The sequence below is a fragment of the Notamacropus eugenii genome, chromosome 4 (genome assembly GCF_028372415.1).
Source record: "Notamacropus eugenii isolate mMacEug1 chromosome 4, mMacEug1.pri_v2, whole genome shotgun sequence".
Lineage (NCBI taxonomy): Eukaryota > Metazoa > Chordata > Mammalia > Diprotodontia > Macropodidae > Notamacropus > Notamacropus eugenii.
Window position 1 is genome coordinate 466,698,323 of NC_092875.1, and position 19,962 is coordinate 466,718,284.

General features: G+C 39.1%; 1 protein-coding gene across 10 annotated transcripts in view; it reads left to right on the top strand.

The window, feature by feature from the left end:
* The window catches only part of ARHGEF28 (Rho guanine nucleotide exchange factor 28), a 361,347-nt gene that overhangs the window by 307,259 nt on the left and 34,126 nt on the right, over window positions 1-19,962 (top strand). For all 10 annotated transcript variants that reach the window (XM_072606341.1, XM_072606340.1, XM_072606343.1 and 7 more), the window contains 5 exons: window positions 2,629-2,729; window positions 6,695-6,733; window positions 6,848-6,895; window positions 12,448-12,933; window positions 16,009-16,309. In XM_072606341.1, the coding sequence (XP_072462442.1) occupies window positions 2,629-2,729; window positions 6,695-6,733; window positions 6,848-6,895; window positions 12,448-12,933; window positions 16,009-16,309 (975 nt within the window). The remainder of the gene's footprint in view (window positions 1-2,628; window positions 2,730-6,694; window positions 6,734-6,847; window positions 6,896-12,447; window positions 12,934-16,008; window positions 16,310-19,962) is intronic.

Genomic DNA, 19,962 nt, shown 5'->3' on the forward strand with positions numbered 1-19,962 from the left:
ATTTCTCTCAGGGGAGGAAAATGCCTGATTCTTTAGTACTTCCTTTAGTACGTTTTATTGAGTGTTAATCTAGCACTGGAATCCTTTTTTGAATGAAATGATGAATGAAATCTTATCTAGGGGGAGGGGAGAAGGGGTGGGCAGTTCTCCAATTAACTTAGATCTGTTAGCCCATTCTACTGAAAAGAAATTTCATATATACATAAGAAAGGGCTCTTTCCACTTCATGGAAGTATGTATGTGCATGTGGGTTGCTACTGTAATGCTGAAGATCTTTACTGTATATAGCTAGAGAAATAGACACATTTTAAATAAGGACATTCCCCTGTGGGAGGACGTGAATAAGGTATGGTGGGCAGGCATAGGTAGATCACTCTCTCAGTTATTGGGGGAACATCTAAACTGATGAAATCACAGATTTTTAAAGCACTTGAATGTATTCACCCACACAGGTGTGAAGATGGCACTGTAGAAAACTTTACCCAAATGAAGGGAAAGAGGGGGAGAGAGAAAATTAGTATTTGTGGGGAAGGGAGAAGAGAGCATGGAGTGGTGAAGAGAGGGCTGGATTTAGTCAGGAAAGACTAGGTTAAGTCCCTTGGCACTCACTAGCTACAATCCTGGGTAAGTTATTTAATATCTATGTACCTCAGATAGCTCCCTATGCCTTATCTACCAGGCAGCTTAATGTTGCCTAGGATAGAGGGAGCTCTCATTCTGGGCATGCTCTTGGCTGGTGTCATCATAGATCCTTTGTTCATACACATACATGTTCATGTGTGTGACTTGGTAAAAAAACAAAGTCACAATCTATATACAGGTTTTATTAGTACCCTCATTGCTTTGTGGTTGTTTGTCTTTCCTTCTAAAAGGATCATGACATCGGGAAGATGATGTCATGACTTGCAAATTAATTGGATTTAAGTAAGGGAGGGCTGTGCAAAGTCCCTAGCTTTCTCTTTCTTAACCATCTGGTCCAGTAGCCAATAAAATAATCAGCCTGGGAGGGGAAGACCCTCAGGGTTTTTGGCCAAAACAGAAACAATTGATATTCACATTCACTCTGAGCCATTGTTGACCAATCAAGAAGAGCCAGAATGATTTGGGTTTAAGGCATGGACCTTAGAAAGAAATCTAGCCTGAAAAGCTCCTAGATATCTTGTGAGATTTCAGGGATCAAAATTTACATTCCTTTGGGCAGAGCACTTGCAGGTAAGGGTATGATTCCCTGAGTAGACAGAGGGAGAGGAAGGAGGGAAGGAAAAGAAAGAAAAGGAAAGGAGCAAATAAAATAACATGTGAGAACTCTCTAAGAGAGAAAAAGTACTCTTTAAAACGATGCATAGAGTTTAAGTTCTGCAGTAAAATATTGGTAAATAATTTAAAAATCCCATAATGGAATCTTAATGGTTAAAGTTAAATAAATATGTGTGAAATTGTTTCAGATTTCCCTAAGATGCTATTTTAAAAGTAAATTTTATTGATATCTCTTGTTTTTACACGACCAAAGTTTCTTTCAGTATCCCTCCCCCTTCCAGAGAATTATTTGTAAAGTAACAATTTTCAAAAAAAAAAAAAGAGAAAAAAATCAGAAAAACTGATCAAAACATTGAAAAATTCTGAAAATATATCCAATGTTTCACACTTGTGGAACTCCTAATTTGATACTATTGATTTTTAAAATTTAAATGACTATTCGGTATGTTAATTTATAGCATAAGAAAAACATAAAAAATAGCTTTGAAATGTTTGTCCTTGAGTAATGCATTAAAATGCAATTGATATTCATCTTTATGACCCTTATAAAAATATTTCATGCTTAGTTCCCAAGGCCTTTATTGATATGTTTTGGTTTGTTTGTCATTGTATGCTGCCTTGCTTATGTGTCCCTTAAGTGAGTCTTGGCACTGCCTCTTTTGTCTATTACGAAATGCGCTGCCTCCCGCCCTGTGCTCGGTGGATTTCTGGTCATATTGCTTCTGTCCTATAGAATCTGTATAAATTCTTGGCAAGACCTTCCCTGACTAAGTGGAAGTGAGTTGTAGAATCCAGCTTGTATTTCCCATAACCAGACTATTATACCACTTCAAGAAAGAAAAAAGAGCCATCAAACGTGATGATCTATACACATGCACACACACACATATACACGCACACACACACACGCACACAGCAGTGCTTTAAGGTTTGTAAAGTGCTTTACAAATATTATCTCATCTCTGGAAAGTAGGTGCTATTATTATTATCCCCATTTTACAGATGAGGAAACTGAGGCTGACTGGTTAAGTGACTTGTCCAGGGTCATACAGCTAGTATCAGAGGCCACATTTGAACTCCGGTCTTCATGACTCCAAGTCTAGCCTTCTATCCACTGCAACACCTAGTTGACTCTTTCAATGATTTTTACCATTGTTTTCTCTGTTAGTATGTAAGTTCCATGAGGACAGGGATTGTATTTTTCTTTTCTGCCTTATTTGGTTTTAGTACTTTATACATTGAGTCCTTCAATAAATATTATTTGATGCTATGGGTTAAAAAATATTTAACATCTGTTCATAATTTAAACTCGCTTATTTTTATGAGTTTGATAAGCTCTTTCTGTTTCTGTCTTGAATGGTGTGCTTTCAGCACAAGTTACCGAAGGGAAAGGAAGACGAGAATCTTGTGATTTGGAATCCTGTATCCGTGGTATTGTAAATAACATGACAAGCCCTGATGCAGGGGAGAAGGTATTGTTACTGATCTATTAGTAGAATACGTTCATTATCTTATAAAATAAAAGTCAGCTGAAATTGAATTTCCTGGGCCACAAATGACAAGAGATTGACAGCAGGAGGGTTTGTATTTTCCTGAATTAGTCTTTCTCCCTCTCCACCCCCATTAATTTGGGCACTCATATATGAATTGCCATACCATGTAGGTGTCAACAAAGCAGCAGATTAAAAAAAAAATCATTAAAAAGATTTTAAAATCTGATGAATCCTGTGTGTGTGTGTGTGTATGTACCTTCTCTTCATCCTTGTTTCCCATTCGATGCCCTCTTTGTCTTCATTTTGTTCCCTTTTTCCTTCTTGTCTGTTCTTTCCTTTTAGGTTCCTTGACTCTTTTTCCAGTTTCTCATACCCCATGTCCTTCCCACTGTGGTCCACACTATCTGCTCAGGGTGGAATCTTGGTAACCTAGACTGTTCTTTCTAGGTGGTAAGAGTCTTTAAACTCTGCATCTCCTGTTGACTAATTCTAAAAGTCAGCATAGGAGCATACCTTTTCCCCTATTTCTTTCACACATGACACTTCTGATTGTCTTTAAATAGAACAGGATTGAGGCAAAGAGGTAGGAGCCTCTGAATTCCTTGTTCTTTCTGTCACACAATTTATATATGAAGAAGCTTTGGAGAAAAGCTAGTTCAGGGGCTCTTAATCTGGGGTCTGTGGATCCCCAAGGGTTATGTGGTTTGATTTCAGGGGTTTCTGAACTTGACTGGCAAAATATCCATCCATCCATCCATCCATCCATCCATCCATCCATCCATCCATCCATCTATCCATCATCTATCTATCTATCTATCTATCTATCTATCTATCTATCTATCTATCTATCTATTTATCTATCTATCATCTATCTATCCATCTAATCTTTTAGCCATATCCTTATTTTCACTAGCCTCTAACTGAAATTCAGCTTCTCAAATTATTTAAAAAATATTATTCTGAGGAGGGGTCCATAGGTTTCACCGGGCCACCAAAAAGGGCCATGATGCCAAAAAAAAAAAAAAAGGTAAGGACTAGATTTTAGTACAACCCTCCCCCCATCTTACTTTTGAGGAAACTGGAGCCCAAGGACATCACATGATTTATCCAAGGTTACATAGGTAGTAAGCAGCACAAATAAGATTTGAACCCAGGTCTTCTGACCCTGAATCTAGTGTTTTTTCAACTACAGCATAGCCTGGCTCAGTCTCTAGAATTTTACCTTACCTAAAACAGAAATATACTTTATTAGCTTGTGTTTCTATGCATCTATTTGATGCATATGTCTAAATTTTCTTGAACATATATCCCCATATACTTAGGTTTCCATGAAAAGAATAAAGTTTTCTACTCTACTAATTCTGATTCAGCTTCCTACCTTATCACCTATTTCTTAAAATTTGCCTTTCTCAGTGAGGAGTTCTTCATAGTTCTGGGTGCTTTTGTGTTTCAAGTGTTCAATAGGTCTGCACTATTTTTCTCTATAATGGAGAACTGGTTTCTGCCTTCTCTTGTCCCCTGCAGGTAGATAGGAAGGTTGGATCAAGTTTGCATGTGACTCGGAGAGTCAACTAACCTTTGGAAGTTTTGCCCCCAGAGCAATATTTTGGGAAGCTTTTGCTATTTACTGTAACAAAATGAGGCATAAAGAGGGGTCATTTATCATGTAGCCTTTGAAATATCATGAGTACTCTGCTTTGGAATTTACCATTTTAGTTAGCTGTGTGTGGCTTTGGGCATTTCTACAAAGCTTTGCAACAATGAAATCAGAATAGACAATGAATGTGTTTTGGCTCTTGGTCACAGTCCATCTTGTAGCTCTCCAGATTGACCACAAGGTGGCTGTCGAACCCCATTAACCAGAAGCCTCCAGGGCCATGGAATTCTTCCCTCAAAGCTCTGGGGAAGCCAGTGGTAATTATCTGGGAATAACATCCCTTTCTGTTTCTTATGCCTCAGGTATCTATAGGTCTAATTAAAAAAAAAATCGATACAGTAAACCCGTTTTTAATTTAATTCTTGTGGTGATGGAGGAGGGAAAGAAAACAGATTAGGGAAACTTATACATGTATGGATGTATACATACACATAGTTTTCACATATGTATTTCAGAAATAACCTCTTTTTATTTGTCACTCTTTATATGTGTATATGTTTGTATATATTAATATAAATGTATGTATAGTTCAGAAGTAACTTTTCTTTCTCTCCATATATATGTATATGTATATATACATATGGTTTACCCCATATAGAATTCAGAAATAACCTGTTTTTCTTCCTTCCTTCCTTCCTTCCTTCCTTCCTTCCTTCCTTCCTTCCTTCCTTCCTTCCTTTCTTCCTTCCTTCCTTCCTTCCTTCCTTCCTTCCTTCCTTCCTTCCTTCCTTCCTTCCTCTTTCTTTCTCTCTCCTTCCTTCCTTTCTTTTCTTTCTTTCTTTCCTCCTTCCTTCCTTTCTTTTCTTTCTTTCCTTTTTCCTTCCTTCCTTCTTTTTCCTTCTCTCTCCATACATCTCTCTCTCTCTCTCTCACACACACACACACACACACAAACACACACAAACACACACTTCAGAAATAATCTGGCAGCTTTTTGCAGACACCAATTTAAACCTCCTAAATTGAGATCTTTTCAGTTGCTAGCAAGGAGCTAAATAGCCAAGCAGAGCTTCATCACCTGTCATTCTCCTTGTGTTCATTCTAGCAGACAAGATGATGGTAGTGAAGTGGTTCTGAGAGAGGGAGGAACTATAATGGAAAGGAAGAGGAGGAAAACATTCTCTATGGGCTCCCTCTTAAGGGTATAGCCAACTACTGAGTTGTTGAGTCATTGGGCACATGCAAGGTCGGTCAGTAAACATTTATTAAGTGCCTATTTTGAGCTAGACACCATGCTAAGTGCTGTCTTTGCTCTCCAAAAGCTCACCATCTAATGGGGTAGGCTGAAGGTTTGCCTGTCATCATGGACTAGATTTTAGAGATGCTTAGGGATATTTACCCTCTGTCTACGTCTAACCCATCTAACCACCTCTAGAACCAGAGGTTCTTAACCTGTTTTGTACTACGGATCCCTTTGTCAGTCTGGTGAAGTTTATGGACAGACCCCTTCCCAAAATAAGGAAATGCTAAATATGGGGTAGAAATGAGTAAATTAAAGATGCATTTTCCTTCCATCTAACTTCACAGAAACTTGAAATCTCTCCATGGACTCCTTGGGAGGTCCACAGACTACAGCTGAAGAACTTATGCTCTAGACTTGAGATCTCAGAGATGACATTGTAGTCTTAGAAGCCTGGGCTCAAAGGAACCCTGATCTACAGTCTTTTCCTCCACCTGGTCACATTTCACAGGGTTTTCTTTTGAGAGTTAAGTTTCTATCCAGGTTCTGGAGCTATGTAGGCCTATAAGTAGCAAAGCACTACTGTCCCAGAGTAACCCCTCATCTAATGTCACTCCTTTCTTTCTTCCTTTGATATCAGTTGTTGGAGTCCCCAATCTCAGAAACAGAGTCAGGTTGGAATAGGACACCCCCTCCCCCTTCTTTTATGCTTGCCTAACCTTGCTTTTGCGTAGACTCAGCCTTACCCTAGTAGCAGAATACTCAGCAAGGCCTTCAAGAAACTTTAAGGACCAGCTTAGTCTTAGAGGCCACAAGGCAGCATGAAAGCAGTGTTACATCAAAGTCAGGGTTGCAGTCTAGGTAGCTAGAGACGGATTTCCATTTGGTTTTGTATCAGGTGACCTTTGGCATTGTGATTGAGTTTACTATGATTTTTTGTTATGTAAGATAATTTCTAAATTATTTTCACTAAAAAGATGAATTATTTGTTTTTTAGAGAGGGTGGGGGAGTTAGACATTGTTTTAAAATTTAATAGTGTACTGTTTCCAAGGCGTGGTAGTTATTTGTACTTACGACAACAAATCTTCTATTTTTATTCATTGTAGGCTGAATACATAGATTTTCCAGGTTCATCACAGGCAGAGGTGAGCTTCCTTTACCACAGATAGATCAATTACATCTTTTACTTGGGTAAATTGAACTTTAAAATTTTAAATTAATCTTTGAAAAAACTTGACACTATTGATCTTATATTTCAGATTATACAAGCCATCCAGAATCTAACTCGTCTCTTGTATAGCCTCCAGGTAATGATCCCTTTAGCAGACCTTGTGAATGTTTATTTTCATGTAATTTGCCTTATTTGATGATTCCTGGACTTTAATAATTAAAACTTTACTGAAGGACAAGAAGCCCCAAACTACAAGGTACAGCTCATCTAAAAAATGGAAGTTACTTAGGTTTGTGTTCTAAATCCATAAAGCAGGTTGCCCCTTTTCAACTGTTGTTAAATATGCTTTGGTGGAAGTCCTAGTCAAGTTAGTGGAGCATCTCACTTCACGGGATCTTTAGAAAGCTCATGTTCTTTTGCATATCTGGCCTTGGAACTTTTAGGTTGACGTTTGACTCCACAAAATTATCAGACTTGATGATTGGCCCGTGGCAAAACCAAAGAAGAGGCCCAGGTCTTCGCTCATTCTTCCCTTCTAGCTTTCCCTCTTTCATCTAATTGTCAACTTGGCTTAAGACAAAGAAGGTGATGTTCATATAGGAACATAATTAAATATTACTGTTCCTTAGTTCTTGATGGAATGAGGCATTGCATGATGAACTAGTGCTTAGTAATACTCAGTCAGACCCACCTTCTCTCCCTCTGCTGTCTCTCTCTGGTATGTATTTATCTGTGCACATCTTTTGTTGCCCACCTCACTAGAATTCAGGCTCTTCAAAGGCAGGGATTATGCCAGTTTTGTATTTGTATCTCCAGTAGCTAGCATAGTGCTATGTACATGGAGCTGAATTTGTTATTTAGTTGTTTTCAGTTGTATCTGACTCTTCATGACCACTTTTGAAGTTTTCTTGGCAAAGATGCTGGAATAGTTTGCCCTTTTCTTCTCCAGCTCATTTTACAGAGGAGGAAATTGAGGGAAACAGGGTTAGGTGACTTGTCCAGGGTCATATAACTAGTAAGTGGCTGAGGCTAGTTTTGAAGGCTCATCTGGAAGATGAGCCTTTCTTACTCCAAGCCCAGCACTCTGCATATGGTGGCACCTGGCTGCCCAGGGCTGAATTTAGACATACTAAATTGGAACTGGCACTGGGTGGAGAAGGAGAGGGAGGACTCCCAAATTGTTCCTCATGGGCAATCATTCCTTACAAATCTTTTGTCCAGGGTTCAGAAAATTGACCAACCATTGCTGCTTCCCACAGCATTAACACTCATGGGCACCTCCTGCACAAGTCTGTGCTAGGAAGGAGGCAAATAGCCCCCAACCTTTAAAGCTCAAAAGCACTCGAGGACCTAGATTCAACACCCCAGATACCCACGCGTCTGCACAGCAGTAGCTGAGAGACTCTTATAGTCATGGGGTACTTTTACTATAATGTCCTACTGCCTTTCACTTCAGGAGAGTCAGTGCCCTTTCCTCCATTTTTTCCTGCCACCTTCATCTCTCTCTCTCAACACACACACGCACATACACACAAACACACATACATACACACAGACACAGACACACACACAGACACACAGGCACACATACATGTACACACACATACACACAAATACACATACATACACACACAGACACACACACACATACACACAGGCACACACACACAGACACACACACACATTCACTCACTCACTTACTCACTGGGTGGTAAGCCCAATCAGGCATTGGCCTTATGCACTTGACTTCAGTTGGGTTGGGCTGTCATACAGTCTCCGAGTCTCACAAATGTCAACTTTTGCCTCTTGAAGGTGGTTCCCTCTCTTTTTATCCCCTTCCTGTATCCAAGACGTACCCTACATCCGTGTGAAGAGGGAGGAGAAGTGTGCCTAGGATGATGCCTACTTCTGAAAAGGAGTAGGAATGGTGGATATAAAAGAAGTGGGTGGGTGAAGAATGCTCCTGGACCTTTTCTCCATTTCCCCAGTGTTGGCTATCCAACACCAGGCACTCCACACAGGACCTAACTAGCATGGACTTAACAAAAACAATTGATTAGAAATCTAGCATCTACAGGGTGTCCCAAAAGTCTTAGAGCAGCTTTAAGCTATTAGGGACACCCTATAGATGATAACTTTCTGATTAATTATTCTTGTTAACTGTGTGCTAGCTAGGTCATGCATGGAGTGTTTTAAGATGGCCAATATAGGAGAAAGGTTTTAAGCTATTAAAATTGTTTAAGCTTTAATAACTTAAGGCTGCATGAAGACTTTTGGGACACCCTGCGTATGTTTTTAAATTATATTTTATTTTTTTCCCTCAATTACATGTTAAAACAATTTTTTAAACTTTTTAAAAAGTTTTGTCCCTCTCTCCCCTCCCTACTCCCTGAGATGGTTGGCAATCCTACATAGTTTCACCACTTTTTACAAACCCAGATTCCTAGGGATATTCCTTGCCACCCCTTCTTCTTCTACTTACGTCTTAATCCCCTGTAATTTGGTTTACAATTCACCATTTGACTAAAAATGTTCTTTCGGATGTTATCAAGGATCTCTTCACTAAAACAGGTTGCCTTTTCTCAGTCCTGGTCCTTCTTGATTTCTCTGAAGCTCTTAACATTGCTGCCCACCCTCTCTTCCTCTGTATTCTCTTTTCTCTTAGCTTTCATCACATTTCTATCAGCTCCTTCTCTTCAGACTTGTGCAATGGTTCTTTCTCAGTTTTCTTTGATGAACATCCCCCAAGATTCCGTCCTCCTGGTTCCTTATTTCTTGTTTTTCCACTCTCATTCTTTTGTTGATCTCATCAGCTCTCATATTTATTAGCATTTTTAAAGATGATTTCCATATCTATCTATCCAGCCCTAGTCTTTCTACATAGTCTCCCCTGCACTCACTTTATGATGTTCATCCCCATCTAGACATTCCTTAGGTATCTCAAACTCTGCATGTCCAAAGGAGAATGTGGTAGTTTACCCATTGAAAAATCATGTTTCCTCTCTATTCCACTTCAGGACATCATTAACCTAATAATTACTCTGGCTTGTAACCTTGGAGTCATTTTTGACTCTTTTTCCTCCACTAACTTAGATTTGTTTTTGTTTTTTACCTCTATAACATTTTTCGTAACCACCCCCTTCTCTCTGCTCACATGGGCAACATCTGGTACTTATCACCAGTTTCCTACCCCAGAGGTATCAAACACTAGACAACAGATTAAATGCAATTGGATGGTATTTAACAAATTGAATAAAAATACAATAGAATATAGATAATGTTAATTTGTGGTGTTCTAAGTCAATACCCAGTGACAGAGATCCTTATGAACAATGTAGAGGTAAGTTTGACATCACCAGCCTCAACTATTACAATAGCCTCCACACCAGGCTTCCAGCTTGCCCTTATCTCTTCTTTCTAATTCATCCTTCGCATAAATATCAAAATAATTTTCTTAAAGCACAAGTCTGACCATGTCACTTCAAAAGCCTTCAAGAAATTCCAGGTACTCCTTAATGTCTCTATAACAAAATGCAAACTTGTTAGTTTGGTATTTAAAGTCCTTCTCAGCTGGCTCCAGCCCTCCTTTCCAAACTTATTTCACATAGCTCCCCTTTATTCATTCTACATTCTGACCAAATTGACCAACTTGCTGTTCTCTGAACACAACATTTCATCTCCTATCTCCATGCTTTCGCATAGGCTGTCCCCACGATAGGAAAATACTCCTCTTCCCTACAGCCTCTAAGAGTGTCTAGTCTTCCTCAAGGCCAACTCATGTGACACTTCTGGAAATCTTTCCTGCCCCTTCCTCCCCCTTTTCCTTCCTCAAATTATCATGTATATGCTGTTTATTCATTAACATATTGCATTTTCCATACAATTTAAGGTTCTCGAAGAAAGGGACTATTTTGTTTTGTCTTTGTAGTCTCAAGACCTATACCACATTGTCTGGCACCTAGTAAGCACTTAATAAATGCTTGGTGGATTGGTTTGGAAGGTACCAGATGAGCACCTCTCCACACTGTCTCTCATGTTCTGTCTTTCACGCACTGGTTTCCTGGGGTCTCCAATTTTCTCCACCAGTGAAGGTTTCCTACAGTCTATTTCCTTCTCTACCTAAGGGCACTTTTCTTTCCTCTTGGTCCAGGTGCAAACATTCCTAGTTATTGTGTTATGAATTATTACTCATCTAAGAGGCAACTGTTGAATGGTATTAGTTTTAAATATGACCCAAAGTTCTTTAGTTTTTCAAAATGAAAAAACTAAGTTGCCCACACATGGGCTTCACTCAGTCAAATCTCCATATTCCTAGCATCTGCTATGTGGATGGTTTAAAAAAGTGTTCCAAGAGGTGTGGAGAAAAATGAATTTGGCCCCAAGATAACAATAATGTCATATCCAGATGCAAATATATGTGTAGACCCAGCATGTATTCATTTTGGGTTTATCCTTTTCCTAATCTTTCACACTTTTTAAATGGGAGCTTTTAAAATTAAAAGCTGCCATGGGCATTCACTGAGATTTTCTGGTTCTGCGAAATCCTTCAAAATCTTGGCAGTTTTTTTTTTTGGGGGGGGGGGGGGAGAATTCTGCCAAACTTTCCAAAGTCAGATACTGTAACATAAAATGATTTTTAAATCTAGTTAGCAATGTCCGATGGATTTGTAAGTTGTCTATTTGTCCTTGATCATCCCAGCCTCCTATAAAGCAATCAATTAAGTAATTGCTGCTCAATGCTTTATACATGGCTTTCCAGCTATGGTGCTGAGTAAGAGCTGCAAATTTAGTAGCTGAGACCGTTAACATAACCATGGGAAGTAGTCCTAACTCCCAGTCTCAGAAGAGTCCTTGTAGTTTAGCAAGATATTATTTATCGGTGAATTCCAAAAGGCTCCCTTATGGAGCCAGTATAGCTAAAGACAGGCTCCATTTAGGGTTTAGGAGGAGAGTACAACTAGGTTTATACCATTTAGTCTTGTGATTTCATGTAGTCAATTCCTGCTTGATGGATTTATTTAAATATGGTCAAAGGTGCAATAGCAAATACATTTCTGACATATGGGATGCTTTCCCGCTAATGTTCCTCCATAAAAATCCCCAACCAGATCTTTAGAAAAGAAATTGAAGAGTCAGCTTGAAATATTAAACTCTCTTGCTTCTCTGGGCTTAATAAATGCCTGCTGATTGATTGATTAATAAAATAGAAGTGAAAGAGGTCTTAGAAATTGTCTAGATAGAAGTTTTTAACCTGGGGTTTATGAACTTAATTTTTTAAAAGAAAATGTTTGGATAGCTGTATTTCAGCATGATTAGTTTTCTTTGTGATACCATGTATTTTACACATTTGAAAACATTGTTCGAAGAAGTGGCCCCTAGGCCTCATCATACTGCCAAAGGGGTCCATGGTACAAAGGTTAAGAAGCCTGATCTAGGACTGAGACTTGGATAAAGTGAACTTATTAAGAAAAGTCAGAACAGTAGGAGGCAGTAGAGCATTAGTGGCCCTGAAGTCTGTTTCTGTGTCTGAGAATAAGGATTATTTCATTTTTTTGGTATTTGTATCCCTGGGCACACAGTAGGTGCTTAATAAATACTTGCTGATTGATTTGTAGTGAGAGGGTAGAGCAGTGCTCAGAGCTTTAATGATGTGGAATTCTTCCTGGTTTTGCTTTTCCCCTGAATCAGGCTGCCCTGACTATCCAAGACAGTCACATAGAACTCCATAAGCTAATTCTCCAGGAGCATGAGAGAATACCCCATGGTCTGTCTCTCCGGGTTGGGCTGCTCCAGGAGCAAGAAAAGTCCCGCCACTTGGAGAAACAGCGGGAGGAGCTGGCCAACATCCACAAGCTACAGCATCAGTTTCATCAGGAGCAGCAGCGTTGGTACCGCAAGTGTGACCAGAGGCAGCGGGAGCAGGAGGCAAAGGAGAAATGGCTGCAAGAGCGGGAGAAGGAATGCCAAAGTCAGGAGGAGCTGCTCAGCCGCAGTCGGGGGGAACTGGACCATCAGCTCCAAGAGTATCAGCAAAACCTGGAGCGGCTGAGGGAAGGCCAGAGGTTGGTGGAGAGGGAGAGGGAGAAGGTCAGGATCCAGCAGAGTCTCCTGTGTCACTGGAAGCATAGTCGGCAGAGGAGTCTCCCTGCAGCCTTTTCTCCAGGAAGCAATGAGGTACAGCTATGGGGGGGGGGGGGGGGCAGCACATGCCCTCCGATGGGTAGTTGGAGAGGTTTCTTAATTTGGGGGTCCCATTCACAAGATATCATGGTGGTTCTAGGGCCACTCTAGGGTTATTTCTGAAGAATCACTCTTTTAACTCTTGGGTAATAGTTCAGGTGCCATGTTCAAGTTTATTTGTAACTAGAAGAAGTCTTAGGGATTATCTGTCTATCTGTCCATCTCTCCAGCTATTCATCCATTTATCCATCTCTATTTACCTATTTGTCTGTACATCTGTCTATCCATCCATCTGTATGTCTATCTCTTTCATCTGTCTATCTGTCTGTCTGTCTATTTATCTATCCAATTATCCATCCATCTATATTTATCTACTTATCTGTCTGTATATCTATTTATCTATCGATACATCCATCTGTCCGTCAGTCTCCATCATCCATTTATCCATCCATCTATCCATACCTATCTATCTTTCGGTCTATCTGTCCATCTGTCTCTCTATCCATCTATATCTATTTATCTGCTGTACATCTGTCTGTCCATATGTCCATCTCTGTACCATCTCTCTCTCCTTCCATCTATCCATCCCTACAACTAGACAGATAATAAATCTACTAAATCACTCTAATACATCTCTGTCTCTCTGTCTCTCCTTTTCTCCCTTCCTCCATCTTCTTCTCTCCTTCCTTCTCTTCCTACCTCATCTATAATTTTACTAAATGTGTCATTTCATCAACATAGGGAGCTTCTGGTATGTGAAACTATTTCTACTAATGCAGATATGGATGCCTGCTCTGAAATTTCTAGTCTTACTTAACTAACTAAGCATTGGATCACCTGGAGCATTGAGAAGTGACTTTCCTGTGGCCACACAGGGTATGTCAGAGGTAGGATTCGAACGCAGGTTTCTTGGGGATAGAGATAAAGAAATGGAGATGAAAACTAGATATGCATCTATGGCTATGTTTATGTATAATGTAATTATATATAATACATTCAGCTTCACAAATCTTTATACATCTCTCTGTGACAATGAAAAATGGGAATCAGGCTCACATTTTTTTTAGATCCTTTTGAGGATTTTTGCCTACAGGAAGGAAAACAGGTTGACAAAGAAGCATTTATCTTCTAGACCAGTAGTGTCAAACTTGAAAAGGAAGGAGGGTGGAGGAGGCAGTAAATAGGACAGAAGGATCCCTGAAGCTACACATTGACTTAGAAAACTGTGTATTAGCATTTTATCCATGGTCTATTACATTTCAATTCATTTTTCTTAAATTTTTTCTAATTGCATTTTAAAGTAGTCCATTTATACCTCTGCTCTAGACCAGGAGCCCCTAATGTGGGGTCTGTAAAAATTTTAAAAAAATATTTTGCTAATGTATTTCAACATAATTTGTTTCTTTTGTAATCCTTTGCATTTTACTTTATGCATTTAAAAATACTATTTCATGAAGGGGCCACAGGTTTCATCAGATAGCCAAAGGAGTCCTCCCATGCTAAATTTTTATTTGTGAAGGTCTTGGTATTCTGTAATTTAAAGAACCTTCTTATGGGATCATTCAGAGACCCATAAGGCCATGTTTTTGTTCTATTTTGTTGGCTTGGGCAATTAGTTGGGGATAGCAGTGGTTAGAAGGCCAGCTTTGGCACCAGGAAGACCTGCGTGTGCATCCAACCTCTGACATACACTGGCTGTGTGATGATGAAGAATTCACTTCATCTTGCAGTGCTCCAGAAACTCTGAGAGATTTGAAGTTACAGATGAGTTGCTGATCTGTATAATGGAAGGAATGTCTACAATGGTAGTTCCCTGCACCAATAAAGTCAAATAGGTCTGGACCAAAAATAAATATTCACAATAGATCTTATTTAGAGAGTAGAGTGGATTTCATTATTTTTATTAAAAGTTACCTCCTTTATAAATATTTTATTAATGTTCTTTTTTTATATCACTGTCATTTCTCAATGACTGTACTCTCTTGTAATAAATAAATAAAGTGAAGCAAAACAGAAGAGCACATGGGCCATGACTGAGAATGTATGTCTTGTTCTGCTTCCGTATTCCACTGTTTCTGTCCTGAGAGTCAGGGAGTATTCATGTACTGAAAATGATCGGTGCTCTTGAAATGATCATTGGTCACTGCATTGATGAGTTGTCCCAGTCTCTTGGTGTTGCTTTCCTTCTTTGAGTGGTGTTAAATTCAAGTAGAGACAGGACCGCTCATCATTCGTAAGGATCCCTTTGGGTTAATATTGACTAAAAAATCTAATATTAACATTATGTTTTATGATGTTCTTATTTCTTTGTTAAATATTTCCCAATTAGATTTTATTCTGGTTCAGGCTGCATTCAGGAATGTTGTAGCCTGCTGGAGGTAGGTTTTATACCTCTGCTTTCCATGATTGTGAAGATGTTTCTCTCTGTGCTAATCTGATATTTATAAGCACAAAATAATTGAACTAACAACAGTGGAGATTTATTTAATTGAGATGTAAATGACTATTGGTGGTAAAAAAAAAATCTCTTAGGAGCTTTCCACTGCATTTTCTTCTCTAAGGATGCATGGAAAATTTAATATTTTTCTGTAATTTCTTATACCAAATCTCATTTTTGGTACAGTCCCCACACTAAATTGCAAAGTTTGAACACAAGTTTATCAGAGATGGTTTCTGTTGCATTTAACTGTTCTATTGAATCATAAAGTATCTTCTTTATAATGCATAATGTATAAATGTATAATGTATAAATGCTCTCATAATCATGGTTAGATTTTTCTTTTTATTATTTGGCCAAAAATGGATGTTTTTTCTATTCCTTTGATCCAAATATAGTGGAAATACAATTTAATTGTTGTTTCAGGATACATTATGCCAATCAAATTAATGTATTTAGTTCTAGGTCCATGGCAAAAGAGAAGAGGGGGACGAGATTAGGGGTTATTACACTCCTCCCCCTCTTATGTGAACTAATTTAATAAATTTTGTTCTTCGGGACTGTCTTGTGAACAATGCTAAAAGTGAACTACTAAAGAAACTGACATTTTTCTCTTGTAATTTCTTGCACAGGTGACAGACCTTAATCGATCAGACAGCCTCTACCATGAGAATTCGTTCTTTGTAAATGAAGCGTTAGTACATATGTCACTCAACGCTGTCCACAAATCAAACTCAACTGAGGCACATCAGGATATTGTATACCCCTTAAATATCTCAAATTCTGATTTAACAAGGACTAGTGAGAACCAGACAGACCTCAAGATGGACATTTCTTATCATTCTGATGTTTCTCATGAACTATGGAGAGCTACTGATCCTGGGCATCAGGTACCTTCTCTTCTCCGAGGCAGCAAGGATTGTTGTAACAACGGTAATTAATCTTTTAAAAAAATATCCTATATAATTCAGAACAGAAGTTCTTTTTCTGTGTGGTTCCACCTTAAAGTAAAGTAAAGTTAGTTCCAGAATATGAACAGATGGAAATTAGTGAGTGTGTGTAATGTACATTTGTTTAGGGGTGGGGAGCAGGAATGGACTGGCAGAAGGCAGAATCATGATTGGTCAGTGCCATAAAATCCAGCAGAAACTGAGCTGGTATCTGCAGCAGGAGAAATTCTTGGTGATGACTTTAAGTATCACTGCATGGACAGATGGGAATATCTTTACTTGAAGGGATGAGAAGCAACGCAATTAACAAAGTTAATTGAAGTTAACAAAAATTTGAGTTAACAAAAAGGTAGTCTTGGAGGCCTGAGGACTAAAAGAAATCCTTGCCCATATTCATTCCAGGCATGTTTGCTTACCAACTGTTAGTATAGTGTTCCCTCCCTCGGCTCCTACCCCGGAACCCAGTGCATGTTTTCATGGAAGAAGCATTGGGCGCAGAGCCAAGAGACCGACTTGAGTCCCAACTCCAGTAATTATAAGTTGAAAAGTCACTTGACCTCTCAGAATCTGTTTCCTCATCCATAAAATGGGGATAAGAATATTTTGGCTCCTTACCTCCCAAGATTGTTGTTAGGCAAATATTTTGCAAACCATAAAGCCTATAGAAGTATGAGCTCCTATTATTAACTATGAGTAATTATTTCTCAGGGAAGTCTGGAAGTACAGGTTGCATTTGGATAAATGGTGGTTGTAGGGCCAATCCTAAGCACTTTCCTGTTGTACAGGGAAATTGTTTCTACTGCTATTAAACATCAGAAAAATTGCTAATACAAAAAAAAGCCTGTGTCTCCATAATTATCTCATAATAGCACAATTTGCTAATCCCATTAAAGCATTTGCCAAATAAAAATGAAAAGGCAGCTCTGTTACATGCATCCAAATGAATCAGATCTGTGGCTATTATGAATTGAGTTCTGTGGGACACAGAGGAGAGAATGAGAAGAACTTGAAGACCTTTTAGCAGAAAACAGATGGCATGCTACAGAATTAGCAAACGGCTGGCCACATGGGAGTGAAGTAAAGCAACCACAACAAGATGCTCTAGAAATATAAGACACACAGTTGTGTGCTGATACTTCAGGACAGCATACCCATTTTCTCTTGTGCATTTTGTAGCTTTTGCAATCTCTAATCATCCAAGCCATGAACACAACTTCATAGCTATTTCAGCTCCCATTACCTCATTTTGCAAAGCTATTAGTTTCTAAGAAAAATTAGACAAGTTTCTTAAAAATACTATTAGAAATTCTCATTTTTGTAAGGGAAGGAAAGCGGTGTTTGTGGAATGTGATTTACGCATTCAGCATTCAGGACAAATTTGTAACGGTGGGGTGTGAAGCAATTGGGTTTAAGTGACTTGCCCAAGGTCACATAGCTAGTAAGTATCAAGTTTATGAGGCTGGATTTGAACTCAGGTCCTCCTAACTTCAGGGTTGGTGCTCTATCTGTCGTGTGCTAACTTCCCCCATTTGTGACATTTTTGCCATAGGTTCCATGAAAGTCAGAGAGCACCTTGAACACTGTAGATGCTAAATAAATGTTTGTTGAATGAAGGGCAGAGACTTGATCCACTTGACTGTAAAATTTTAGTTTGCAGTTTTCCTAGAGCTGTGCCCATTCCTATAGGTTTAATGGAAGATTTTTCTGGCACATGTGACTATTGTGATGAGTGGTTGTCCTTTGTAATCAAAGAGGACCAAACCGACGTCCTTGTTGGGTCAACGTCCAGTGTGTCTGACTGTGGCTGTTCAGACCAGTATGAGCTTGGAAGGCTGTCTCACAGGTCAAGCACAAATAGTCCTTGTGAACATTTGGGGTGGAAGGAGAATTTGGGAGAGAAGTTTTAACTCAGTATTTGGGATGCATTTGTTGTAATGATGACTAGCTGACTTGCTTTTTATCATGTTTTATATTCTCATCAGCGTGGTTATACTCACTGGCTTTAGTTTAATTCATAAAGACCCAGTTTGAGTTAAACCACACTCAAAGTTTATTTAAACAAATGTTTCTCCCCCTCTCTCTTTTTTTTCCCATCTGAATCTCCATATTTTTTCCCTGCTTTTCATGGCTGTGTTTAGGTTTAATTCCTTTGTCAAAGCATGTTTCAGAGTGGAAAGCTTTTAAAATATTTTTGGCATTGTACTTGCTAGCAGATAGGAAATGAACTATGGAAAAAAATAGGGTGATTATATACAAAGCCCATCTTCCTATGAAAGCAGAAGACAGTTTGTAGGCAGTGGAAGTACTGCGAAAATACACTTATGTTTGATGGATTTGTTTCTAGTGTATACTACACAGGGAAGATTTTGAGCATGAGCCAGGTGACAGACTGGTCGTTGGACAACATAAAAACAGACTTGCTAAGATTTGAAATCAGAGGATACTGGATCTGAATCCTGGCTCTAACACTTAGTAACTATGGGATCTGGAACAATTCACTTAACCTCTCTAGGACTCAGTTTCCTCATCTGTAAAATAAATGACCTCTGAAAGTCCCCTCCCATTCTAAATCCATGATTTATGACCCACTGGGCTGAACTGAGTATGATCTGTAATTCCTGCAGAGGAAAAAAGGGTTGGTAACGGATGATGGGCAGTTAGGTGGCCCAGTGTATAGAGTGCCAGGCCTGGGGTTAGGAAGACTCATCTTTCAGAATTCAAACCTGGCCTCGGAGAGTTACTAGTCATGTGACCCTGGGCATGGTTACTCTGTTGGCCTCAGTTTTTCGTCTGTAAAATGGCAAACCCCTCCAGCATCTCTGCCAAGAAGATGCCGAAAGGATTCATGGAGAGTTGGGCACAACTGAAACAACTCAATGACAACAACAAAGAAATGATGTAAAAAATGAACATTAAAGGAGGGAATTTCTGGAGAGAGAAAGAACAGAAGCAGATCAGGTCATCAAGGCCATTAGGAAAGACTCTTCCTCAAAGACTTGATGTAAAGTAGCACAAAGTGTGCAGCTAATGCTCTTGTATTCCCTTGGTTTCATGGAGATGAGGGACAGGAGGAAAGTCAGAAGCAAAGATTCACAATGAGAAGGCCAAAGTCTGCCTCTCTTTTCTTCTGTTCCTTGAAACAGAGTGGAGAGTGACCTTTAGTGAGAAGGATGACCTTTGGTGACTACTTTGAATTTCCGGTAATCTTTCCCATTCAATTTTCACTTAATGTGATTCCTGCCTGGCATTTAATTAAATCTGCGTTTAATCTTGATCCATTTAATTAGCAGAGTTTTATCCAAAGTTGTAAATACAAGTTGATTAATTCATGAATTCCACCTGGTTTGTAGGCTCTTTGAGGGAAGGGGAGATTTTCTTTTTTTGTGTTTGTATACCTAGAACCCAGTAAGCAGAGTGCCAATCACATTTTGTTCAGTTGTTTTGGTCTTATGTGACTCTTTGTGACCCCATTTGGGATTTTCTCTGCAAAGATCCTGGAGTGGTTCGCCATTTCCTTCTCCAGCTCATTTTACAGATGTAGAAGCTGAGGCAAACAGAGTTAAGTAACTTGCCCAGGGTCACACAGCTAGTAAGTGTCTGATGCCAGAGTTGAACTCAGGAAGATGAGTATTCCTG